Source organism: Lepisosteus oculatus, chromosome 26, assembly GCF_040954835.1.
Source record: "Lepisosteus oculatus isolate fLepOcu1 chromosome 26, fLepOcu1.hap2, whole genome shotgun sequence".
Taxonomy (NCBI): Eukaryota; Metazoa; Chordata; class Actinopteri; order Semionotiformes; family Lepisosteidae; genus Lepisosteus; species Lepisosteus oculatus.
This window is the reverse complement of record NC_090721.1, coordinates 3,861,535-3,884,486: the sequence shown is the minus strand read 5'-3', so window position 1 is coordinate 3,884,486 and position 22,952 is coordinate 3,861,535. Positions and strand designations below refer to the sequence as shown.

At 43.2% G+C, this 22,952-nt stretch overlaps 3 protein-coding genes across 12 annotated transcripts in view; all 3 read right to left on the bottom strand.

Annotated features, from left to right (window-relative positions):
• The window catches only part of dhrs11a (dehydrogenase/reductase 11a), a 28,511-nt gene extending 21,784 nt beyond the window's left edge, over positions 1-6,727 (bottom strand). The window contains exons 1-2 of one of the 2 annotated variants that reach the window (XM_015367767.2): positions 6,607-6,727; positions 6,380-6,513 (exon numbers count right to left, since the gene is read on the bottom strand). In XM_015367767.2, the coding sequence (XP_015223253.1) occupies positions 6,380-6,511 (132 nt within the window). In that variant the 5' untranslated portion in view covers positions 6,512-6,513; positions 6,607-6,727. Of the gene's footprint in view, positions 1-6,379 lie in introns of both variants that reach the window. The other variant, XM_006640839.3, reaches the window with a different exon arrangement.
• Positions 6,728-8,457: 1,730 nt separating this feature from the next.
• Positions 8,458-22,800, bottom strand: ggnbp2 (gametogenetin binding protein 2). 8 transcript variants are annotated; one of them, XM_015367627.2, is made up of 15 exons: positions 22,639-22,800; positions 17,826-17,948; positions 16,641-16,721; positions 15,765-16,018; positions 15,375-15,473; positions 15,003-15,113; positions 13,925-14,038; positions 13,576-13,785; positions 12,228-12,402; positions 11,778-11,966; positions 11,136-11,283; positions 10,659-10,784; positions 10,425-10,579; positions 10,079-10,330; positions 8,458-9,151 (listed from the first exon to the last, which is right to left on the bottom strand). In XM_015367627.2, exons 2-15 carry the CDS (start codon positions 17,916-17,918, stop codon positions 8,945-8,947), a joined length of 2,214 nt encoding a protein of 737 aa, XP_015223113.1. In that variant the 5' UTR covers positions 17,919-17,948; positions 22,639-22,800; the 3' UTR covers positions 8,458-8,944. The 8 variants fall into 8 exon arrangements, with proteins under 8 accessions (XP_015223113.1, XP_069040591.1, XP_015223111.1 ...); XM_069184490.1 differs by lacking the exon at positions 22,639-22,800 and adding an exon at positions 22,518-22,617; XM_015367625.2 differs by lacking the exon at positions 22,639-22,800 and adding an exon at positions 18,899-19,007.
• Positions 19,582-22,886, bottom strand: pigw (phosphatidylinositol glycan anchor biosynthesis, class W). Of its 2 annotated transcripts, none has more exons than XM_069184492.1 (2): positions 22,824-22,860; positions 19,582-22,045 (listed from the first exon to the last, which is right to left on the bottom strand). In XM_069184492.1, exons 1-2 carry the CDS (start codon positions 22,827-22,829, stop codon positions 20,699-20,701), a joined length of 1,353 nt encoding a protein of 450 aa, XP_069040593.1. In that variant the 5' UTR covers positions 22,830-22,860; the 3' UTR covers positions 19,582-20,698. The 2 variants fall into 2 exon arrangements, with proteins under 2 accessions (XP_069040593.1, XP_006640901.2); XM_006640838.3 differs by having other exon boundaries at positions 19,583-22,236; positions 22,824-22,886.
• Between the last annotated feature and the right edge of the window lie 66 nt (positions 22,887-22,952).

Genomic DNA, 22,952 nt, shown 5'->3' with positions numbered 1-22,952 from the left:
CGGAGAACAACAGCGTATCTGCGAATTCCACTCATGCATGGCCGGCGATTGTGCAGCGAAGTCAGAGCTCAGCAAATCTGCTCTGGGGGATTTGAAGCTCAGCAGGCAACAGGGTGTGCATGACTGGTATGATGCACTGCACAGTGGGACAGGGAGCAAACTGACAGACTTCCAGCTCCACCACGCAATGGAAAAAGAGGGCACAGTTTACTGTGTTTCATTTGACCCTCACTTCTCCCCCCCCAAGAAATGTTCTACTAATTTATAAGACACCTTTGTGTATCTGCTGCCTTCATCACAATAGCAGTGCAAACAGGACTTCAAGCAAAAGGACAGCAAATGCAATCTGACACACACCTGTCCCTCACCCAGGCTTCCAAAATCACAACACGGCATGCTGTTCTGCCAGGCCGCACAGTAGGCCATGCCAGTGTGCGTCCTTGCTGTCCAAAAGCATTATCTCCAGTCACAGAGGAAATTGGACACAACAGCAGGGGCTCATGGGTACAGCAGAGTGTCCGGTTTTTAAAGGTCACTTTTTAAATCCTGGGAGAGGACACCAGACCCATCGTAGCCCACTGTGGTCAAGGATGAGTCAGAATGGCCTATTTTATATATCAAACAAAAACCCTTTTTGGCTCCTTAAAGGGTTAATCTACATCAGCGATCTCCAGCCCTGGTCTTGGAATCCCTTCAGGATTTCACAGGCGTCTTCAATCATTAGCTAAGGGTCACGCTGCGCTGACAAAGGAAGCAAATAACTGGTGTGGTTAAGTACGGCAAAGCTGGGCTGGAAGAAACAATTCTGCAGCTCGCAGGGACCGGCAGATGGAGAGTAGACTCCCCCCTGGCCTTGTTCATGAAGCATGCCTTTCTGTCCCCTCTCCTGATGCTGGGCCAGGGCCTCTCTCAGCAGCCTATCCCAGGTCTCACAGGGGCGGCTGACAGGTGAACGAGAGAATCTGACACAGGGAAACAAATTGAGACTTGCACTGCCGTGCTGCATAGCGCAAGGACAATTAACGGCTCTCATCCACCTCCTCGCTGGAAGCCAGAGGATTCTCTTCAGCCATTAATTCTGCTGGGCTTGTTAACTACCTCAGTAAAGAATGTAACCAGGCAAAAGAATGACAAGTTACGCAAGAAACGGGGAAACAAAATGGCCCAATGTCCTTTCATACCACTGAATCTGCCCAAACCATCATTTCTGGGAGATTCGTGAAGCAGCAGACATTTCGAGTGGAGCTGAAATGCAAGCTGACAGATTTCTAGCCGTTTATTTTTTTAAAAGGGGGCTCAAGCGAATAGGAGCTCTCTGCTCAGCTTGGCCTGCTCTCGGCACAGTGTCGCTGTCACAGCTCAGGGGTTTGATTTCCTGCGCTCACAGTGGCAGAGGGGCTTCTGATCCCACCCGCACGTTCTCATTCTAACGTTCCAAGACAGAACTGGCGGCAACAATACTGCCCCCCCCCAACACACACACCAACAGGGTGATCAGAGAAACAGGTGACCCCCCCGAAAACCGAACGAAACAATGGGAGAGAAAAAATCGACTTTATTTAGGCTGAATTCGCTCCAAGATGCCCTCGGCACCCACCTTCAAAAACCACTGTGCCGGCGGGAGGAAACAAGGAGGAATCGGACGGGGAATTTCCAGCGAAAGGGGCCACTCCACCGTCTCGTGGAGCATCATCAGGCTCCTCCAGTCGGAGACCGCTCTCCCGTAAGGCCCAGGGACGTGTCCAGTGACGAAGGGCGCCGCAGGTGGGCGTGTCAGAGCAGCCCGTCCGCGTGCCTCATACGAGCCCCGGCAATGCAGGAGTCAGGGCATCACTCGAGGGCCTGCTCCAACAGCAGTGCTAATGAGTACGGGGACAGTGGAGCGTAGTGGGCAAGCCTCTGGTCTCAGGTTCCCTCTGGAGACCCTGCTATTGCACCTTCAGTGAGGTCCTTCACCCCAGGTGCTCCAGTCCACTCCCCACACACACTTAAAAGAGTATGATCATGACCATGACTTTTTTTGTAATACATCTCATACAGCTCTGTTTTTTCAGTACTCCATTACTTTTCATCCTCAGTCCCACGCTGGGATTTGGAATTACAGGTTTAACAGCAACCGAAGGAGCGATGTCACTCTAACAGGTGACACTGCATCAGGGCTCATAGGTACCTGGTAAAGTCACAAAGGGGCACTCCGGAAAACTCCAGCAAACTCAACATGACCCTCAATGAGGGTGACCCCCCCCAAACCCTGACTGGCACAGCCTGCAACCCAGCTGGTGACATCTGGACTATAGAGCTTAGCCTTCAAATGAGCAACATCACTGCCTGAGCCATTCAGTCTTCACTGAGCCGAACTCCTGCGGGTAATTAATTCACTGTGCCACGTCTGCGACAAAATCTGCTTCACAACTACCTTGGGCCTGACCTTTGGCAGCTACAGTTCCACAAGACCAAACGCCAGGTGGAACAGCCAGAGAGCAGAACCATTCATGCTGGACACCTCTAAGGAAGCACTGATGCTGGCATAAAAAAATCAAATATTAACCTCCTGCCGTGGTTAAATATGCACCCTCAGTGTGTGCACGCTCAGTGGTTTTGCTTCAGTTCACTAAAATATTTACAAATGTTCACCCTCCTCTTCTCAGTGCTCAATCCATGAATAATAATAATAATAATAATAATAATAATAATAATTGCTTACACTTATATAGCGCTTTTCTGGACACTCCACTCAAAGCGCTTTACAGGTAATGGGGTCTCCCCTCCACCATCACCAGTGTGCAGCCCCCACCTGGATGATGCGACGGCAGCCATAGTGCGCCAGAACTCTCACCACACATCAGCTCTCAGTGGGGAGGAGAGCAGAGTAATGAAGCCAATTCATAGATAGGAATTATTAGGAGGCCATAATTGGTAAGGGCCAATGGGAAATTTGGCCAGGACGCCAGGGTTACACCCCTACTCTTTTCGAGAAACGCCCTGGGATTTTTAATGACCACAGAGAGTCAGGACCTCGGTTTTACATCCCTTCTGAAGGACGGCGCCTGTTTACAGTTTAGTGTAAGAATAAGAACAAGGGGCAGACATTCTCTGCAGCAATAAAGCTTTTCAACAGCTGTCAGCAGTCAGTGGTCAACGGTTGAATGTCCTGAGTCTCGTCTGTGACTCTGCTCCTCTGAAGGCATGGTCTTTAACCAAGCTGGTGGGAACTTTGGAAATACAGTAAACAAGTTCACTCCTGGGATCTAAAGGCTACCCGAAACTACAAATTAGGAGTGAGACTTGTCACGGCCAGAGCATACAATATAGCATCACTTAGTTCTCCACAGACGTCAATACCTTTTCCACTTTCATTTTTGCTTACCTATGGTGCCTAAGCACGTTTCCCAAAGGGCATTAAGGCTGAATGGTTCTTGATAACCATTCAAAAATACTCTTGTAATATTCAGCAGGTTCTGATCACACTGTTGCCTTGCACAATGGAATGCTGTTCTTGCACAGCTGTAAAGCATTGAGAGGCTACAAAGAAACACTGAGAAGGCTCTTTCAGAGCATTTGTTTAACCGTAATTACAGAGGGCCTGTGATCTTGATGTGCCTCTGAGGATCTGCACAATGCCAGCTTTGTGGGGTCTATCTGGCTGAACATGGGCAGCTATAAACATGTCAGATTGGGAATCCAACGGCAAAACAGCACTAGTTACAGAGCTACCTAGACTGCAGTCACTGGACAAAAGACACTGGCTGAACTTTCCGTCTTAAATTTAGCAAGTTGTTTAGAAAAATGGGATCAGCCCAGAAATCACACTTGAGCTGAAAATGTATTTCAACTCCAGACTGTATCCTAATAATTCAACAGCTGACCCTGTCTGTGTGTCTCATGGAGAGCAAGCTGGGGTCTGTGAAAAGACAAATACCTATTGCAAGACATGTATATGGCCAATAAAGGGATTGTATCTTATCTCTTATCTATTGTTTTACAGCTGGAGGAAAAAGTTAAAAGAAATCTTCTTGACTCGGCTCTGTTTAGCTGCTTCACAATCGGGGAGGGCCAAGCTCCCTGGCCTGGTGGTCCTGTTTGTCCCACACAAAGCTCGGCTGTGAGGGATGCTAGATCCCAGAGGGTTTTCAACGTTCCGTACAGATACTGGTCTGTCTATTGCCTCGCTCCGTCCCAGCAGCGCGGGTATGACCCCGTATGATCAGAGGGCAGGGCTCAGACCACCACTCCCAGCACTGCAGGCGGTGTGATAACATTATCAACACGCTCCTTCAGGACTCCGAGTCAGAGAAAGCCATAGTACAGGCACCCTGTGCAGTCTTCAGCTCAAGCCACATGATAATAATAATAATAATAATAATAATAATAATAATAAATAATTGCTTACACTTATATAGCGCTTTTCTGGACACTCCACTCAAAGCGCTTTACAGGTAATGGGGACTCCCCTCCACCACCACCAATGTGCAGCCCCACCTGGATGATGCGACGGCAGCCATAGTGCGCCAGAACGCTCACCACACATCAGCTCTCAGTGGGGAGGAGAGCAGAGTAATGAAACCAATTTATAGAGGGGGATTGTTAGGAGGCCATGATTGATAAAGGCCGATCATGAGTTTACTGTGGCCATTCACAACAGCGCACATGCTGCCACGGTCCGAGCCGCCCCTCCCCCCCCCGAAACAGTGCCATCGCTTCCGATCAGAAGGACGTTCTGGATATTCATCCCTTGATTCGAATTTTGTCAATTTTTTTCTAGAACGTCAATGAATTTATTTGCTTAACCGAGATTTAATAACCAGTCTAAGACATTAGGACTGCTGCTCCCCATCAAAGGACAACAGTGAAGAGTCTTAGGAGAGCCCAAGGAGGCGAAATGCCAGCAGCCATATCGCCCTGCAACTCACAGCTGGCAGCCCCCTGCAGCTCAGCAGGTGTGAGCCTGGCCAGTACCTGGATGGGAGACCTCCTGGGAAAAACTAAGGCTGCTGCTGGAAGAGGTGTTAGTGGGGCCAGCAGGGAGTGCTCACCCCTCATCCTAACTCTCTGTGGTCATTAAAAATCCCAGGGTGTTTCCATAAAAGAGTAGGGGTGTAACCCTGGTTTCCTGGCTAAATTTCCCATTGGCCCTTACCAATCATGGCCTCCTAATAATCCCCATCTATGAACTGGCTTCATCACTCTCCTCCCTACTGAGAGCTGGTGTTTGGTGAGTGCACTATGGCTGCTGTTGCATCATCCAGGTGGGGCTGCACACTGGTGGTGGTGGAGGAGAGTCCCCATTACCTGTAAAGCACTTTGAGTGGAGTGTCCAGGAAAAAGCGCTATATAAGTGTAAGCAATTACTATTATTAAGTGCAGTTTTCAAGCAGCAAAGTTAATGTTTGACTGAACCCTGCACAGCTGACCTCTTAAATGGCTGTTTTCATGACCTTACACAATCTATGCTGCTGAATGCTGTTCTACATTGCTCAGAGGTGCGTGGCTGTCTAACACCTAGAGCAGTGTTTCTGAACCAAGGCTCTATGGAAACTGTCTGTTTTCGACATCCTTCTACAGGAGATCTGTGGTAAAATTAGGCTTGTCTGCTGCAGGGCAGGTCCCAAACTCCACAGCAGCGGAGACTTGTAAAGCTTAGCTTTTGAAAAGAACTGCCTTACTACCTCAACCTGACTCATGACCTATGGACCTGCATGCTCAAGAGCGCCAAAGACGAGATAAAAGCATACAGTAGCTTTATAATTTTTGAACGGAAAACAACCTCTCACACAGGTAAGAGTACGCACACACTGTAAAGCGGAAGAAAGTGGTAACCTTCAGAGATGACGGCTTCACCCTCCTGCTACAAGTAAAAAATCTGACACGAACAGATCACAGCAGCTGCGAAGGGTTGCATCGCTCTCCATTGAAAACGCTTTCTTCTTTACAGTCTTTAACAGACTCTATAATCAGGGTAAAGTATTCCCCTCGACCCCTGCACACGAGGCTCATCTCTTTTCTCTGCGTCCCATCTTTCAGGACCCGTCCCTCCTCAAAAGACAACCTGAAGACTCACATACGAATCAAACGCACCCCCAAAAAAACGGATTTCAGCCCCCATAGCGTGTTGCGGGATTTAATAAACGAGTCGGTACTGCCCGTCAGAATATGCGCGATGACAACAAACAGCCCGAATCCTAAACCTGCGTTAGAGAGGAAAGCAGGCTCAGGTAAAGGACTGCGCGCTTCACGCCACTGCCCCGACTCGCCCCCTGCGCCCGTCCCGCAGGGCAGCCGCTGCTGGCTCACAAGAGAGACAGGCGGAAAAAAACGGGGCATGGGGAGGGTAGCGGGGGGGGATCGCCTTGGTCACCCTAGAGCTGTCCGCATCTCCCACCTCTATTTTGTCCACGTTCCTGGCGCACCCGACCACCTTCATGCCGTGCTGGACCAGAGCCCGGGCGACGGACGCCCCGATCCCGACCGAGGCGCCGGTCACCAGGGCCACCCTCCCTCTCCAGCGGTCCATGCCTGCCAGGACAGATGAGCCAGTCGGAACTTTTGCAAGAAATCGAGCACCAGCGGGCGATTTTTTTTTTCTTCTCCACAATCCAAAAACCTTACCAGCGTGTCTGTGTTTTATATATAGAGAGAGAGAGAAAGAGAGAGGGGCGGGCAACACTGCCGTTCAACCCTGCCTAATCTCGTCCTCTCCGGCTGCAGGAAAAGGCACCGCCAAGAAAACCCAATCCCAGAGCTCCGGATTAAATATTAAAAGGCAAGGAGGGGGGTGGAGTGGGGGGAGCACGAAACGCAAATACTGTGGTTCACATTGCCTCCCACTCGCATGCTCTTTCGCCTTTTCCGTGTGAAGGGCGCCCCCTGACGCCCAGGGGAAGAAACACAGGACACTCGTGAGAACTACCGTAGCAAGCAAACGGAAAGCTATTTTATCCCTGCTCGTTATCATCTTATCTAAATGGTAATGATAGTGTTGCACTGAGTGGCGTCAAACATTGTTACGGGAAGGTATGTCGCCGCCCGTCATCCTGAGAAATCGCCTGGAGCTGAATTCGTGACCGCCTCAAAACACCTCGTATAACCATAAATCATGGGATATTTTGAGATATAATTACTTTACTGAACCCGGCTACCAGTCATTTAAAAAAAAACCCGAATACTCTCGAGTGCGTCTGACACGCTACGTTTAATTAAAACGTCCCGATGAACTGCTTAATTGGAACGGTCCTGTTTTATGAGAATCGAATTAAACAGGATAATAAATGCTTTTTAATTCCGATCTAATACATAGGAGCCGTTCAAATGTCTGCACTGCCGCTTGAAAAGCTCAAGCAAATTTCAGACATTAACGGTTTATTTATTCTAGATCAATTTAATAAAATGCATTTTATTTTGATAGCCAGACGTTTGTTCAAACCAGATTTTCAAATTTCATTGTACACAGCATATAAACATTTATCAATTGATATTAAAACCGAAGTTACATTGACGGAAGTGCTAATGTATATTTCTCAAGAGAACCTCCGAGTACTGAAACAATATCGCAGACTGGACCCGAAGCAAACCAATTAAAAATGCTATTGTCTATAATGTAAGACGTGCACGATGCATAAATGCACACAAATCGTTAAAAAACCCTAATGGGAGAAAACATTACAAAATGAGGGTAAAGCATACAAATAAGTTTTCTCCAGAAAATTCCCCTCAGATTCCCCAGCCGAAACGCCAACGAACCCAGGAGTACTGCTTACTGCCATCTAGTGGCAAATCCGTTGAAATTATATTTGGCTTCAATATTACATAAGTACGTACGAGAATGTTTTTTGGAAGATACAGATTACCTATGAAAAAAAAAAGATATAGTATGTTAAACTTTCTCTTCACAGAACCTACGAAAGTTTAAGTTTCATTCGAAATTGGAAAAACTCAAGCAGATCCTATTTTTTTCAACCCACATATGTGCAAAAACTACTAATCCTGGATTGGGCTAGAGACTATCCAACTACACACTTTTAACTTTGAAAAAGTTAACAGGGTTAACTGGGAAAACTGAATACTACACCTGAAATGATCTTATCAACCACACACGCATAATGCACAGTTAAGCTCCTTAGGGATAGTTTACCCACAGACTGTTTGTCCCACTCAGGACAGTGTTCTCAATGAAACAGATCCACTGGAGATTTCTTTAAAAAAAACCTGCAGTCCCCAGTATGAGAAATAGGTAATGTCCAACAAGCCTAGAATTAGCACTGTAAATCCTAAAAGCATTGCTTGTCAGGTACAAAAGAAAATCTTACGAGCCATTTTTGAACACCTTAAAAGCTCTTTTTTTGAATTGCTGTCATTTTCAGTACTGTAAACATCTTGATTCTCCCTCTTCCCCAAAACAATTAAAGATATCTTGGATCTTTCACATTTACCAGAGTCAAAGAAAAGCACATACATAAAAAATGCATATTAATAAATATTCTTTATTTTTTAAATTTTGCACATTGCGCTTTTCACATCACATCCAAACCATTTTATAAACGGATGTATTCTCTGTAAAATCTCATATTCAGATAATTCTCTGTACACATTTATTCCATGAACGTTTTGCCACTAAAAATGAAGTGTCACAGTCAAAGAAACAAACGGAAAATGGCTTAAAAGAGAAGACAGGCTACCACATCTACCCAAACGTCATAGCTTGAAAGCTTGAGGATCATATTGAATGTGCTCTCCACCACCAGCCTAAAATTGATGTCTGAAAGAAACAGCACAGTGGGGCAGGAAGGGAAGAGGACAAGAAGGGGGGAAAAAAAAAGAAATCACATTTAAAATGAAAAAAAGATTAATTGAACAAGACACCAAATGTACTTTAGAAATTTGAAAAAAGGCGCAGTGGTCGTTATGAGTGTTTCAGTAAAGAGACGGGGCTGCTTTGCGGTTTCTATTACTAATTTACTCCCATTGTGGTCAACCATCCACCGCGACACACCGGCTGCTTCTGCTCATTTGAGCGGCAGTACTTGGTAAATTTATCTTTCAGGTGCTGTCGGTACTGATCTCTGTTGTTGTAGAAAGACTGATTGTTTTCCACAAAAGACTGGATCTCATCTTGCGTTAGACAGTTTTCTTCATCAGAAGTGCCTTCCGATTCATCCTATTTAAAAAAACAAACACATTTTATGTCTTGAGAGGAATCACCAACCTTTAATCCCTGACCAGGGTTTTCAAGACAATTGTTTATACATAATTATTGCATAAGTAGGATTACAGCCCAGTACTGCTTTGTAACTGGAATTTCATAGGTATTTTTAAGAAACAAATCAATTTTCTAGTGCTTCTGCTAACATCTTGCACCATCACCCCTGAGTTACAACTGACAAGAAATTAAGTTTTTTTTGTATTAACATTTTTGCACCAGTCCTACATTTTTTAAATACACAAAAAAAAAAATCCATGCAAAATGTATTTACAAATTACTACATGACAATTAGCATGAGTGTTTTCCATTTCTTTCACGTCCCTGTTGAAATATGTAACAGTGCAATGCTTCTAAATATGAAGGGCACTGTCCATATTCAAGGTCTGCATGCATTTTAAACTCCGTCTAAAGTCTAAAAAACTCAGTTTAAACCACAGCAAACATTTTGGTAAATCAGTACACGCAGCAGTATCTTTCTTTTACCAAAAAATTGTAATCACAAGAACAAGCCTTTGTATGTTAAATGAGTAATATTGTTCTTCTAATCTAATGCTTTAAACTAGGAAAGCCCGCATGAAGCTATTGGGAGTGGGGGTCAATACACTTGATGTGTACATGCCTAGAGAAGAACAGATACCTTTATAACACAGGAAAAGAAGTGATCACCAAATAACCCTTTTGTGGTGCTTTTTTAGAAAAACATTTCATAGCACCTGTGCTGAGGGCATTTCATTGCAAAAACAACAGCTCTAGGCTAGCAGAGTACTATACTACAGCTGAGGACTACTACTTCCATTTAAGGAATTAAAACAGTATAAGGTGCTCTAAAACAACGACATTCATTTTCAGCTTGAAAAAAAATGACTGACTGCCTGTACTTACAAGGAGCTCGATTAAACTTTTAGTGCTGCTGTCCCAACGAGCACAGTAGGATGCTTCTAAGGGCGGCGCTGGAAAGTGGTTCATTGTTTTTCTATGTTCTGCCCAAGGCAACTGGAGAGCAACGCTCGCAAAGGACTCGCAGCAAGCTTTAGCACACATCTCTTTGGTTCTGCAGGAGTGTAGGTCAGGGTGTGCATTCCCTGCGTTCTCCCTTCTGTTTGCATCCACAAGACAGCTCCCTGGTTTATGACACTAAAAGACAAGAAAATATCTTGGTATGCTGCTAATGAAAAATAAGCATGTGTAGCTGCAAAACCTTTTACTATAGTCATCCAACATCACCTACGTGTTCGTTTCCACAGGATGACATTTTATTCTTCTTTTTCTTCTTTTTATTTTTGCCTTTCGTGTTCTCTTCCGAATTTGCCCAACACTCCACACAACTGTCAACTCCGTCCTCCTCCTTGTCCTCAACACAACGATGACCACATGAGTAATCCCCTTTAGGAGACAAGAAGCAGTTTAGATACGGAAAGCAAGTCAATCTTTCTCTCAGGATTGTAATAAAACCAAAACCAACCTGACTCATCATGGTTGCAAATGCCTTCAGTACAGGCCACATCAGAGCCTTCTCGAGACCCAGTCTCACTTCCTTCCATGCTGGAAGAGTAACCACAATCACTTCCATTGCAATGGGGTGATAAGCCTATGGACACAGTTAAGAAAACGAGTTTAGGTTAAATTCATTACATTTCTCTTGAGTCAGGAATAAAAATCCCCCCAAAACAGTATCAAGTGGCATTACACCATGCATAGGTTAACCCTGGTTTAGAAAATATCACTCAAGAAGTCTAATCTTTATAAATACAGAATAGATCAAGTAAAAAAAAAAGTCTTCTTAATCCAACTGACAACATTACAAAATTTAAGACCGTTCCTATACATCTGACTACTATCTTCATCTTAATGTAAATCAAGTTCTCACGTTATTTGTGCAACTGATGAGTCATTTGCACTACTCTTATTTAAATTATGTAATACAGAAGAAAATCAAGACCTTTCTTTGTTTTAGGCGAGTCCAGTATTGCATTACCAGGGCAGCTGCAAGAGGTGCTTTCATTTGTAACAATGACTTCAACACAACCATTTGACTCCTCTGTACTACCGCAAGCCTTACAGCCACCCTCCACAGGCTCAGAGGAACCCTAAAAGAGGCAAAAACACACAGATAGCAAATGACAGTGGAAGGAAAGCAACTCCTTTCTAAATCAAAATCATTTGATAAAATCTAAGCTGTGCTCTGACTAAAGAGCACGTACACTGTGGGGAAAACAAGCACCACCTTCACTGGACACTCGTCAACGTCAACTGTCACCTAACAAGCAGGCCTAAAAACTCTTGGGTTTTTGCTCAGCAGTAGTCAATTTATAATTTCCTGTCAGTTCCCATTTTAATACCTTAAAACAGTATAAAATTATACATAATGAAAAACTAATTAAAAAGCATCCACTCTAGTTTTCCACATTGCACACTGCGTATCAAGTTTACAAACTTCCATTTTGGTTAAAAATGCATAGAATGACAATGCAAACCTTTACTTTTTAACGTTGAGCACAGCAATGAAGATGGCGTTGCAGCTTAATTATGGAAACGTCAGTGTGAATGTTTTCCGCTCTGATTCAGAATGGCATGAACCTACCTCATCCGGGCTCTTCTCCTTGTCCTCCGCTTCTTGCCCAGACATGTCGAAACCACACTTGTTTTTGCGCCTGTTCTTGCGCTTCTGTCGTTTTTTCTCCTGCTTCAGCTCTCGTACTCGCTCCTCCTCGGACAGCTCCTCACAGAGCTGCTCCAGTCGACTGATTCCCTGCACTTTCTCAACTGCCATCTGCAGAGAGGAAATAATACCAACAGCGATACAAAATAATAAGCGTTATTGACATTGCAATACAAATGTTAAAATTACAGGCTGCCCATGCATTTAATAGGAAATACTGGCAGAGGATTAATATTGATAAAAGTGGCCATGTTTCTACTTAACACTACAAAATCCAAGATTATGCTCCCAAAAAGCCCGAGAATCAGACTTCCTAATATCATTGCTTACAATATCAAGACTTTTGGCATTGCAGGTATGCTATATACCAACCTCAAAACTTTTGCGCAATGCATCAACACCAAGATAAAACAGCATTTGCCATGTCTGTTCCTCAGCTCTTAATTTTTGCCAGATTCTGTGGAGACGCTCATACAAGTGGATGCCGAGACAGGTTAAAACTTCTTCTTGAGCAATATCAATGGTCTTAGCATGTCTTTCCCTGCGCCTGTAAGAAAGTTACAGATACTGAACAAAACCTACAGTGACGTACAGCACATTGATTCAAACATTTTAAATATTTCAAAGGATAATCAAGAGACTAAAATGCTATTTCTTGGATGTAAAAAACAGGAACTATTTGCAAGAAAGCCCACAGAAGCAGTATTAGTAAATGCATTCTATACAAAAGTGCCAATAAATCTGGGGTATTTCATCCTTAAAACATTAATGTGCAGCTCAAAGCATGCAAAAAACATAGATGTACCACTTTAATTTGGATATGCATTCATCTTAATTGCTAACCTTAACTGAATCAATCACATACCAAACATGTTTCTATAACAGAATAAGGCAATGGGAATTACAAACTTTTCTAACAGCTGTTAATGTCAGTTCAGTCACAAGAAAAACTACCTATATAAAGAACAAAATGTTAAAATTAAGATCTGCCAAGCAGCAAACCTTACTAATACTTCACCTATGCCTTAAGCAGTTCTACTATTCTATTTTTTAAGCAAGTCTTTGTTTTGAATGCCAATTTTCATCAACAGTGAAACAACTCTGGCTTATGTTATACACTGGGAACACTGATTTTCAGTTTATTCGGTTTTCATGCAACAGAGCCTTTAGTGTGTCAGGCAAGTCAGCACACATGCTTGGACATTTTGATCTTACCACACGGCCAATTAAAGATGACAACACACTAAGAAATATTTAATCAGTTATCAAAATAATCCTGGAACCAGATGATGTGGAACGTACATGAACTTTACCGTAATACTTCTTTTGAATCACTGCTCTGTAACACAAATCCAAGGATCATCACAGAGCAGATTTGCTAGTCTCATCATGCTAGTGCAATCAATAACTTTACAACCTTACAACAAACTTTAGATAATTGATTGAAGAAAGAATAACAAAACCAGCAGAGCAATACACAAATGTACTGAATACAGCTAATAAATATCAAAATGTTTAAAATCAACACTGATTTGGAGCAATGATCCCGTGACTGAAATGACATTAGTTGCAGAGAAACTAAAAATGTTCTTGGATCTGGGCATTTCTCATTTTCTACACAGCATTTGGTTAAAATATCAATCATATTTTGGTATCGGACAACAAAAATCTGAAAAGCCAACAAAAAGCGCTAGATAGCCCACTCTAGCAAATTACATACTCATACCCTCCAGCGAACTCGGGCTCAGCGCGTCCTAGAAGATGTGCAATGAAGTCCGTCTCGCAGCACACATGGATGTGTCGCTCATGTGGACAGCACCGCAAGCCCTCATATAGAGAGGCGCAGTAGCCCTTCTCTTTACTGTAGTCCAGTTCGCCAATGAGAATGTTATAGGCTCTCAGTACCTTGTTTTTGCAATCAGTACAAAACCTGCAAAACAAAGGAAACAAACACGGGATCAAACAAAATGAAAGCTCCTCTGTCCAAGCACCTTCATGAAGGCATAAGTGGACTCTGTTTCAAGTTTTGGGGAGTTTAACATTTCAAAACCTCATCAGAAGAGTCTTACCGATGCTTGCGTAAATACGTTTCTAAGGTTTCTAAAAGGCAGGCAGAGTCTATTAGAACTACTTCATCCCTGCATTCCTGGGACATTAGCTCCCACACATCCATCCAGCTGCCCCTGCAAAAGACATTATTTGTTAAACTCATTTTGTTTCACGACTTGAAGAAATCAAAAATTAGGTAGAGGAAGAATGATACAGTACACCTGCAAAAACATCTAGAATAATTTAGTTAGGTAGCTACAATAATTAATGGTTTAATTGTTTTAATAAACTATGCACACGCACCCACTTTTCAAAACTGTTGAGTATTCTAGGTTTAAAATGCAGATTGTAGCTCCTCTTGGACATTATACAACACAAAAAAGCCACTATCTACTACTACCATTGCTTACTATCAATGAAGGCTTCGCTAACAGTAAGTTAGTGTGACTAACTTTCTGTGTTGCACCCCTTCCAGTAAGTTATTTCTCCTATATCTGGTGAAAACCTCCATGAAGATGGGACACCAAAATGCTTTTCATTTTTGTTTGCAGAACAGACATTTTGCTTCATGGAGATATTGAGATTTCGCATTTCACAAATGTTAATTCTTTGCATTGAATTTCAGTTTTGTTTCAAGGAGTAGCTGGCTTTGTTTTGGGGTTTCAATGATTTTACTTTAGACGTATGAACATGAGGTACAAATTACGAGATTAAAGACATTTGCTAAATTTATATAGTAAGCGAGAGACAACAGTGGGTGGAAGAACACCAAGACAAAGACTGCCTAGCTGCCTGTGTGTCACCCAAGCGACGCTATTCATACTGGCACGCAGCTAGATATGCACAATGTATATGGTCTCGAACTCTCAGTCGCGTTGCCGGTTGTTGACTGTGGCCAAGTATATTCAAGAAAGAAATTATTTAGGATGCATTAATGGTATGTACATCTGATGCATGTTAAATCAAAAACGTGAAAATCGGAGCACATACAGTAAATACTTTATCCCATGGTTATGATGTTAGTGCAGGAGAACAATAATAAAAATCGAAACCTGCCTTTACGTCTTACGCTATTTCTTAACATACTACACTGATTACCTGCTGGGTGCTTGAAATGGTCCAAAGTGAAAAAGGATGCTACATCTGATTTCTTTCTTGCCTCCTCCATGGTCTTTATCTATTACTACAACTTTCTCTGCAATTCCCTCTCTGTAGTTCACAAAGAAATTAAAAATCTGAAAGTCTTGATTTTAAAAATGCAAAATACTCAACCCTCAAATTCCAATGTTAATAAAGGCATTGGCTGAGAATTCAGTTCTAAAAGCATAATTTCTTTCAGACAAACACAGACTTTTTTTTTTAGATAAAACGAACAAACCTTCATCACATTACGTAACCTCTGTAAGGTATGTGCATTACAATGACCTTTTAAGCTGTGAGTAAAACAGAAGAGCACGAAACATGACTCACCCTAAGGGCTTGGGTTTGTGCGTATCTAAAGAGTGCAGTTGGCAGCGCTTGTTCTTCTTACTTTTAGGAATGGCATCAATCATGTCATTTAACTTTGACCTATAAAATAAAACAAAACATGCCTTTTCATATTTGAACACACACAGGTTAATCTCCATTTGCTAAAGAACAAACAGCTCATGTCCTGTTTGTTTTGAAAAGAAAATGGACCTATTATACCATGTACTAGCATAGGTGGCGGCCCTCTATTGTTCAGGCCAACAGAAATAGATCACAGTTCCTCTTCTTAGACACACGTCATTTTAAAACCTGCAGTCTTATGTGACAAACAAAGCTTTCTTCAAAAAGCAATCACACAGACATGTAAGCATATGGGGTGGGGGAGCTCACCCGTGAACATAAAACAAAGTGTACAGTTTTTTTGCATCTGCCATGCAATTCCGGGTGACAGAGAGGACACCAGTGGACCCCACTGTCAGTGGCTCCAGGGCCGGATTCCCCGACTCCACGAGCTGGGAGAAGAGGCGCTCCACGCTGCGCCTGCAGCCCACGCATGGAACCAGCTGAGAAAGGGCATTGAAAACCTCCCGGGACGTGACCATCATGGCGATGTTCAGGTCTTGGTGCTTCAGCATGCTGTGATACTGCAACACATGGAATGAAACATCAGGAACAGAGCACGGCAACAGGTTAGATAAAGCTGCAATTAGTGGCTCACTCCCGTTAAAAGCAAACCTAAGAACATAGTGCATTTCCCCAAAGTCATTTCTTTATTAAGCCTTTTGAAGTGTCGATTTTGCCTACACTCCACATTTAGAGATTTTAAGTCTAGATTCAAAGATTGTCCCATGCACAAAATAGAGAGGCAGTCAACTGCTGCTCCCTTATCTCCAACAAAAAATGTATCCATAGCAATAGAATTATCACCTTGGAACATTACAGAAAAGGGTTTTGAATTTTAAAAGGCAAAAATCACTTAACTCAAATACTGTTGTGTATAAGCAAAATGCACATATACCAACTGGTAAAAACCTATGCCTCCTATATTCAATGATACAGCACTTTACACTACCATGTGTAAAGAGTTCAAATACTCTACTACTAACAAATATCATGACACAGCATCTGATTTGCAACAAAATCACAAATAGCAGCACAACAAGTGACAGTTTATACTTTCATTAGTTTCTACTAACAACTGAGATCCTTAAAGCACGGAAGTACTTGCTCAATACTCATTTCAAGCTATACCTACAACTTTCTTACCTGTATGAATTGTTTCATCTGTGAACTGTTAATCTGGTAACTTTCAAGATTCAACACATTATCAGAAAACTCCATCACCATCTGGAAAAAATGGACATGTTGTTATTCACAACAGAACTACATGATGTTAAGAGGTTAAGACGTTTGAATATATTTATTGTGTCTAACCATATATCTTTCTGAGAGGGTACATCTTCATTTGGTACTTTATTTTTGGATGACCCAATATTTTATCCTCCAATCCATACTACAAACAAAGGTAAGCACATTACAGATAATGCATTAATAAAATAACATCTTTATGATACCAAATCAAGAACTAAAAACAAATAACAGCACCATCACAAATTAATGATTTGGACAAAAGCTAAAGGGTCTGGAGAGCAAACTTATAACCAACGCGAACAACTACTTCTAATAAAAAATAAAAATAGCAACTGTTGTTTCTTAACCAAAACACACTTGTAAATGCATGTTATGAAAGCCAGGTTCTAAAATATGGTATTTAAGTATTGCAATATTTAAGAAACTGAAGTACACCCCACATAAAAAGCTAATAATAAAATTGCATCGCTTTCCTCCAAAACCATTACCAATTATATTTTTTAAAAAATCCTCCTGACATCTTATCAAGACATCTAAAACCAAGAACCATACAATGAGAAATCAATGACCTCACACCTTTCCCAGTACGCTTAAACGAAAGCCCAGCAAGAAACACCACAAGTGACAAAATGGTTATAGCAACTACTGCTGCTCTGCCCTCTTTTAAACACCTTTGGCACCGCAATCAGGAATGAACAAGGAGGCCGGAGGAAGGAGCTGATCGAGCAGAGAATGATCGGCGGCTCCAGGGCCGAAGAGGGCCCGAAACAGAGGGGTTCACTTGTCACAATCCAACTCCAGAAATACACGTTGTAGAAACATTAAACTTTATGAACAGGCTGCTAGATCTCCCATCGAATGCATATGGTGTTTCATTTCATTCCCCGCCCCGGTACGACTGAGTTTTAACGCACTTCGTAAGATGGCCTGTTGCCTAGCACAGAGGCCTAGCGCCGCCGCTTCCAGCCTCGGCGTGTTTATTTGTCCCGCAGTTTGCCAAAGTGAGCAGCCCGTCTCCGCGGGGGAAAGGGGGCGAAATACGTGACGGCACCGGGCCGGGCCGGGGTGGCGGAAACCCACCGTGAGCGTGTCATCGATGTACAGGGGGATCTGCCGGGCGAGGAAGTGGAAATCGTCCTCCCCGTCTCTGCACACTCCGACCAGGCGCGCCATGTCTTCGTCTGCTCCGGCCAGCACCGCTGCCTGCGCACAGAGGGGGACAGCCCGGGTTACTCCACTCGTCCTCTCCCACGGCCACACACACGCACACACAGCTCGCCGTCACCACCGGGGTTGGGAGAAAGGTGCAGGAGGGGGGGGAGATCCCGTTTTATATAACCCAACGCTGCCGCACCTCGCAAAAACTTAACACGAAGCTTGGGCTAATCTCGGAAAACAAGATGTCAACTTCGGACAGCCAGACGTGCACAGCCCCACGCATCGCATGTTGCATCTATTGTGTCCCCCACCCGGCTGGATTATTAATAAATACCCCCCTAAAGGGAGTGCAACAGCAGTAACAAGTGTTTTACATTTTGACCCATTACAGGCAAAACCGCGTTTGCGACGCAGAACCCACCGCTTCAGGCTCAATATGGTACAGGCGCCGGCTAAATAACCGACCCTTCGTAGCCTCCCTTCGATGCAGAAAACAAACTCCCGAATTATTTAGACAGTTAAGTGCAAGGGCGATAAAAAAAAAACCGCGTACACAACAACAGCGACAGCTGTAGCTTAATACTTCCAACCCCGAAATGTTGATGCAGCCGAACCACACCGTACGACACTGCCGTAAGTTAAAAAAAAAAAAATCCTTCACAGACCGACGGATCTCCCCCCCCGAGTTGATCAAGAGGTTCGGCTTTCCGACGCCCGAGCACCACAGCCTTCTGGGGGTCTAACTTTTCCCAAACTTTCAGGGAGACTCGTGAAATTTGCTGCTGTTATTTTCACGAAACAGCCCCGCAGCTGCGCTCCACCTCCCTATCGCGAGACAGACCCCGCAAACTGACTCAAACTGGTTCGCCGGCGGACCGAGCGGCACTCTTTAACAACTCCGGGGGGGTCGAGGGGATGGGAAGAAAAAAAAAAAACCCGCACAAACTAAAACTGTCATCCCGTAGGGTTCGGAAATATCACCCCGCAAAACGTACGAGAAATATTCAAGTTCGCCGTGCGACACCCCAGCCTCTCTGCCGATTCGAAAAAAAACCGAAGCGTCAGAAAGGAGCCTGAGCGCGCCCTTCGTGTCACTCCGCCACAGAGCTCAGGTCTCATCAGAAATCACGTCGTGAAATTTCACACTTCCCTGAAAAATAATATTCTATAAATACTTTTTGTAAAAAATAAATAATCCATATTATATTTGCTTCACTCACAGCGGCTTAACGCTAAACAATATATTGTTCTATTTTTTTTTTTGCGCCGAGAAATACAGTTAAGCGTACGTGGCGACAGGATCTCAAAACAACCTTTGACCCCCGAGAGACGTTGCAGAAAGTAGTTCCAGACAGGCGAGTGTGGCGTCATCACACGTGACAGGAGGGGCGGGGCGCGGGATATGAGCGGGGAAGTTAAATTTTTAAATATTGCTTTCCACTTTACACCACTGTGAGCACCAGAGAGGCTGTGGTTTAGTTTCTCTAAAATAGAATACGTCTCACATTTAATTGTTATATATGATGGGCTTTGCTTTGGTGACGGACTTACCTTTGCGTTTTAGGCATTTTATGCTCAAGAAGACCAATTACACTCGTGAATCTTTGCACTTATGTACATTTTTTGTGCTAAAAAAAATCATCAATGCAATCGTCACCGTGATTAAAGCCATTATATTTTAAAAAACTTTTAGAAGCCTTGAAGGAAATGTAATATCCCTTTCAACTAGCCCATTCTGAGACGTTCTTTCGTGAATTACTTCAGCTTTGAACTTTTGTCACTTGTTTGTACTTAAAAATATGCCTTGGAGTTGTAATTCAAGGAAGATGTCACTCATAGTTTCAGTCATTTACTGTTTGGGTTTTATTCTTAGGACTCTAACTTATTAAAAGATACAAGAAACATTCTAAGAAATAATTCAAATCTAAAGTGTCATGCTAAGGAATCACAAAAGCTGTTTACAAATTCATATATTCTTGTTGCTTAGACATCAGACTGTTCAAATGAAAATTAACTGAACATTTTAAAAACTGCCAACTTAAAAGGATTTTAATTCTTTAATCTACAATCTCCCTGCAATGAAAATAATTACACAACCTAAATTAGGCATATACACAGAATAAATCAATAATACATTCAGCAAAACATCTAAAGTTTTCTGTAAAAATGAACCCATTACATTGCATATGCAGGACAAAGTATAAACCTGTACAGCTTTCAGTTACAAAGCTAATGTTTCTTTGGGTTGACATGGGACGTCTTTAAACAAGTGAAGCAGACAATTATATTATACTGTATATAACTATATCTAAATAAATTCTTGATTTAAATTCTGAATTCAAGAATATAATAACATGGTTGTAATTTATCATTGTTATAATTAATTACATCAACTATGTAACACAGCCTGAGTGGAATAACATCTGAGGAACTCAGTATGAGTTTGTTCTAAATTACACAGATTCCCATATTTCATATCCATGCATTTGGCCTTAACATTTTGATCCACATTGTTTAAAACAAATATTGCACTCTCTACAGTTAAAAAAAAAAAATACCTGCACCAGGCATTCAGGGTTTTTGAGATCATGCTAATTTCAAATAACGACTCATGCTAAAACGTCTGCGATTCAAAGAGTCAATATCATAAAACTCAAGACTTACGCAGAAATCCCTTTAAGCAGCACGTAATATCAATATTGTAGAAACAGGGCTACACAAACCCCTGTTCTTTAGATAGGAGTAATATTTCCAAGCACCTAAAACCAACTAGGTTATCTCATTAATGGAAATGGCTACCAGAACTTCACTGTAATTCTCTGGAGATGTAAAACATAGACAATAAAAGAGTTTGCAAACATATAGAAAACCAGGACAAATACTGAAAACACACTGCTGCTATGAATAGTATCAACCATCACATTTGTCAAACCTGTCATGATGTTTGACAACATGAAGAATAACAACTGGTTTCTGTTGACCGCTTGAATGAGACAAAGCCCCTCTATGTCCTCCCTGATTTTTCTGACTACCGAGCTGGATTTGGAGTCACTGTTTTGTGTCTGAGGGGCTTGAGAAGGACTCCAAGAGGATGACACAGAACGGCAGTTGGACAGAAATTTGGCAAAAGCCAAAACAAGATCCGCAGCAGATAAACAGCAGAGAAAATAGAGGGACTGGGCCACTGTCCAGATGCCGAATGAAAGGTTTGCCATCCTGCGGGACACTGGTTCCACAAACATCTGGCAAACGAACAGGACAGCCCACAACGCAAAACTTCCCAGGAGGAGACGGGCTATTGCCTTGATCCAGTCCTTCACCACCATCCTGCTCTCCATCACATGAAGTCCCACCTGAACCCCAGCCATGTAGATGGCTACATATCCGATGACAGAGAACACGCCCTCTCTGTTCGCACTCACAAATCCACCTGTTCTGTCGCTGCCATTCAAGATGAAGGATTTGAGGTCCGTCAACTCAAGAGCCGCCTGGTAGGACCCACCAATGATTACAGCCAGAAGCCACGACCTGTTGACCGGGAAGACGGACAGAAGCAAGGAGGCCACCGCCCTCACGATGGCCAGAGTGAAAAAGAAATTCCAGTGCACCCCGTACTCTGAAACGTGCTCATGGTAGCCCGTGGCTTTGACGCTCAACAGCCGCGCCAGGCCCAGGGCGACCAGGGGCCAAACCGACAGCAGCTGCTTAGTCAAATGGGCGAACTTGGACGGTGGGGACTGCTTCCTCCTTGCCTCGGGACAGACGAGAGAATTAGCCAGGATGAAGGCTCCCACACCAAAATCCATGACTCCCGTTCCGTAGGTTTCGCTTTTCGCGTAGCGCCTGGGAAATATCGCAAAGTCCACCGCGAGGATGCTGATGGCGGTCTTCACGTTGACGAGCACTCGGAACACTGTAACGAAGGGGACGCGGTCCGTCTCCAAGGAGCTCCCCAGAAAGTCCTTGAATATCCTCCTGAAGGGCACAGCAGGACTGTGCTTCCTCCTGTGGTACACCCGGAACAGCATGCTGGCATCGAAGGCAGCCAGACTCACGATCACCACATGCAATGCGTCACTCAGCACCGTGCAGGACAGGATGAGAGGCAGCACCACCACGGTGAAGTCCAGAAGAAGATGGACCTTCCAGGGAAAGGGAAAAACGCCTTTGCCAAGAAAATACAAGATGAGCCCCAGCCCCCTGCTGAGCAAACACAGCGGCGCCAGGGCTGAACCCAGCGAGATCTCTCCCAGGGTTGTCCCATTCAGATTGCTGACAAAAGCCTCCTTAATTTCTTTCTGAGACATTTCTTTTCCCAGACAAAAAAAAATTACTGAAACGAAACAAAGAATGCAAACATATAACAAGAAAGACGTTGAATAATTTACTCACGCGCACTCCCCGCAGTACCAACTCACAAAACCCGCACGTATTTTTTTAAAAACCACGTATTAACATGGCCACTTCATTTTTTGTGTCACTGTTTTAAGCAAGCTGAGATCCATAGCCACGGTTATTTTTTTGTAAGCGGAACAAGTGCATTTACTGTCAATTAAAACATTATATGAAGCAGCAGACAATGAAAACTGGATTCAGATAAGAGGTTCTACTTACTTATTGAACGCCTTTGTTTCGAGAGAAATTGTAAAATATCTTATGTAGAAATTAAAATATATATAAACATATATACTGTTTAGAGCTGTAAGAACGTCGTGACAATTTAAAAACAAACTACCAATAGGCAAATCTCCACAGGCTTTATCCTTTTCTGCGTATGTTGCGACGTTCATTTAGAAAGAAAAGAAACCTAGATACGGCACTTTACCTTTAACAAAACCTTAAAACAAAAATAAGTAAAGTATGCCGTGTACGAGCAATTAACGAAACAAACAAATCAAACGTGCATTCATTATGACCAACCTGCATGCGTGCCACCGCGTAGCACAGAATTTAACTTTTCTTCCGTATTGCGTTACCCAGTGTTTCTGTGTGGAAACGTCACAGAGATGTGTGTAGCTGGTGCGCTGCGTCACGGCGAGGGCGGCGCTG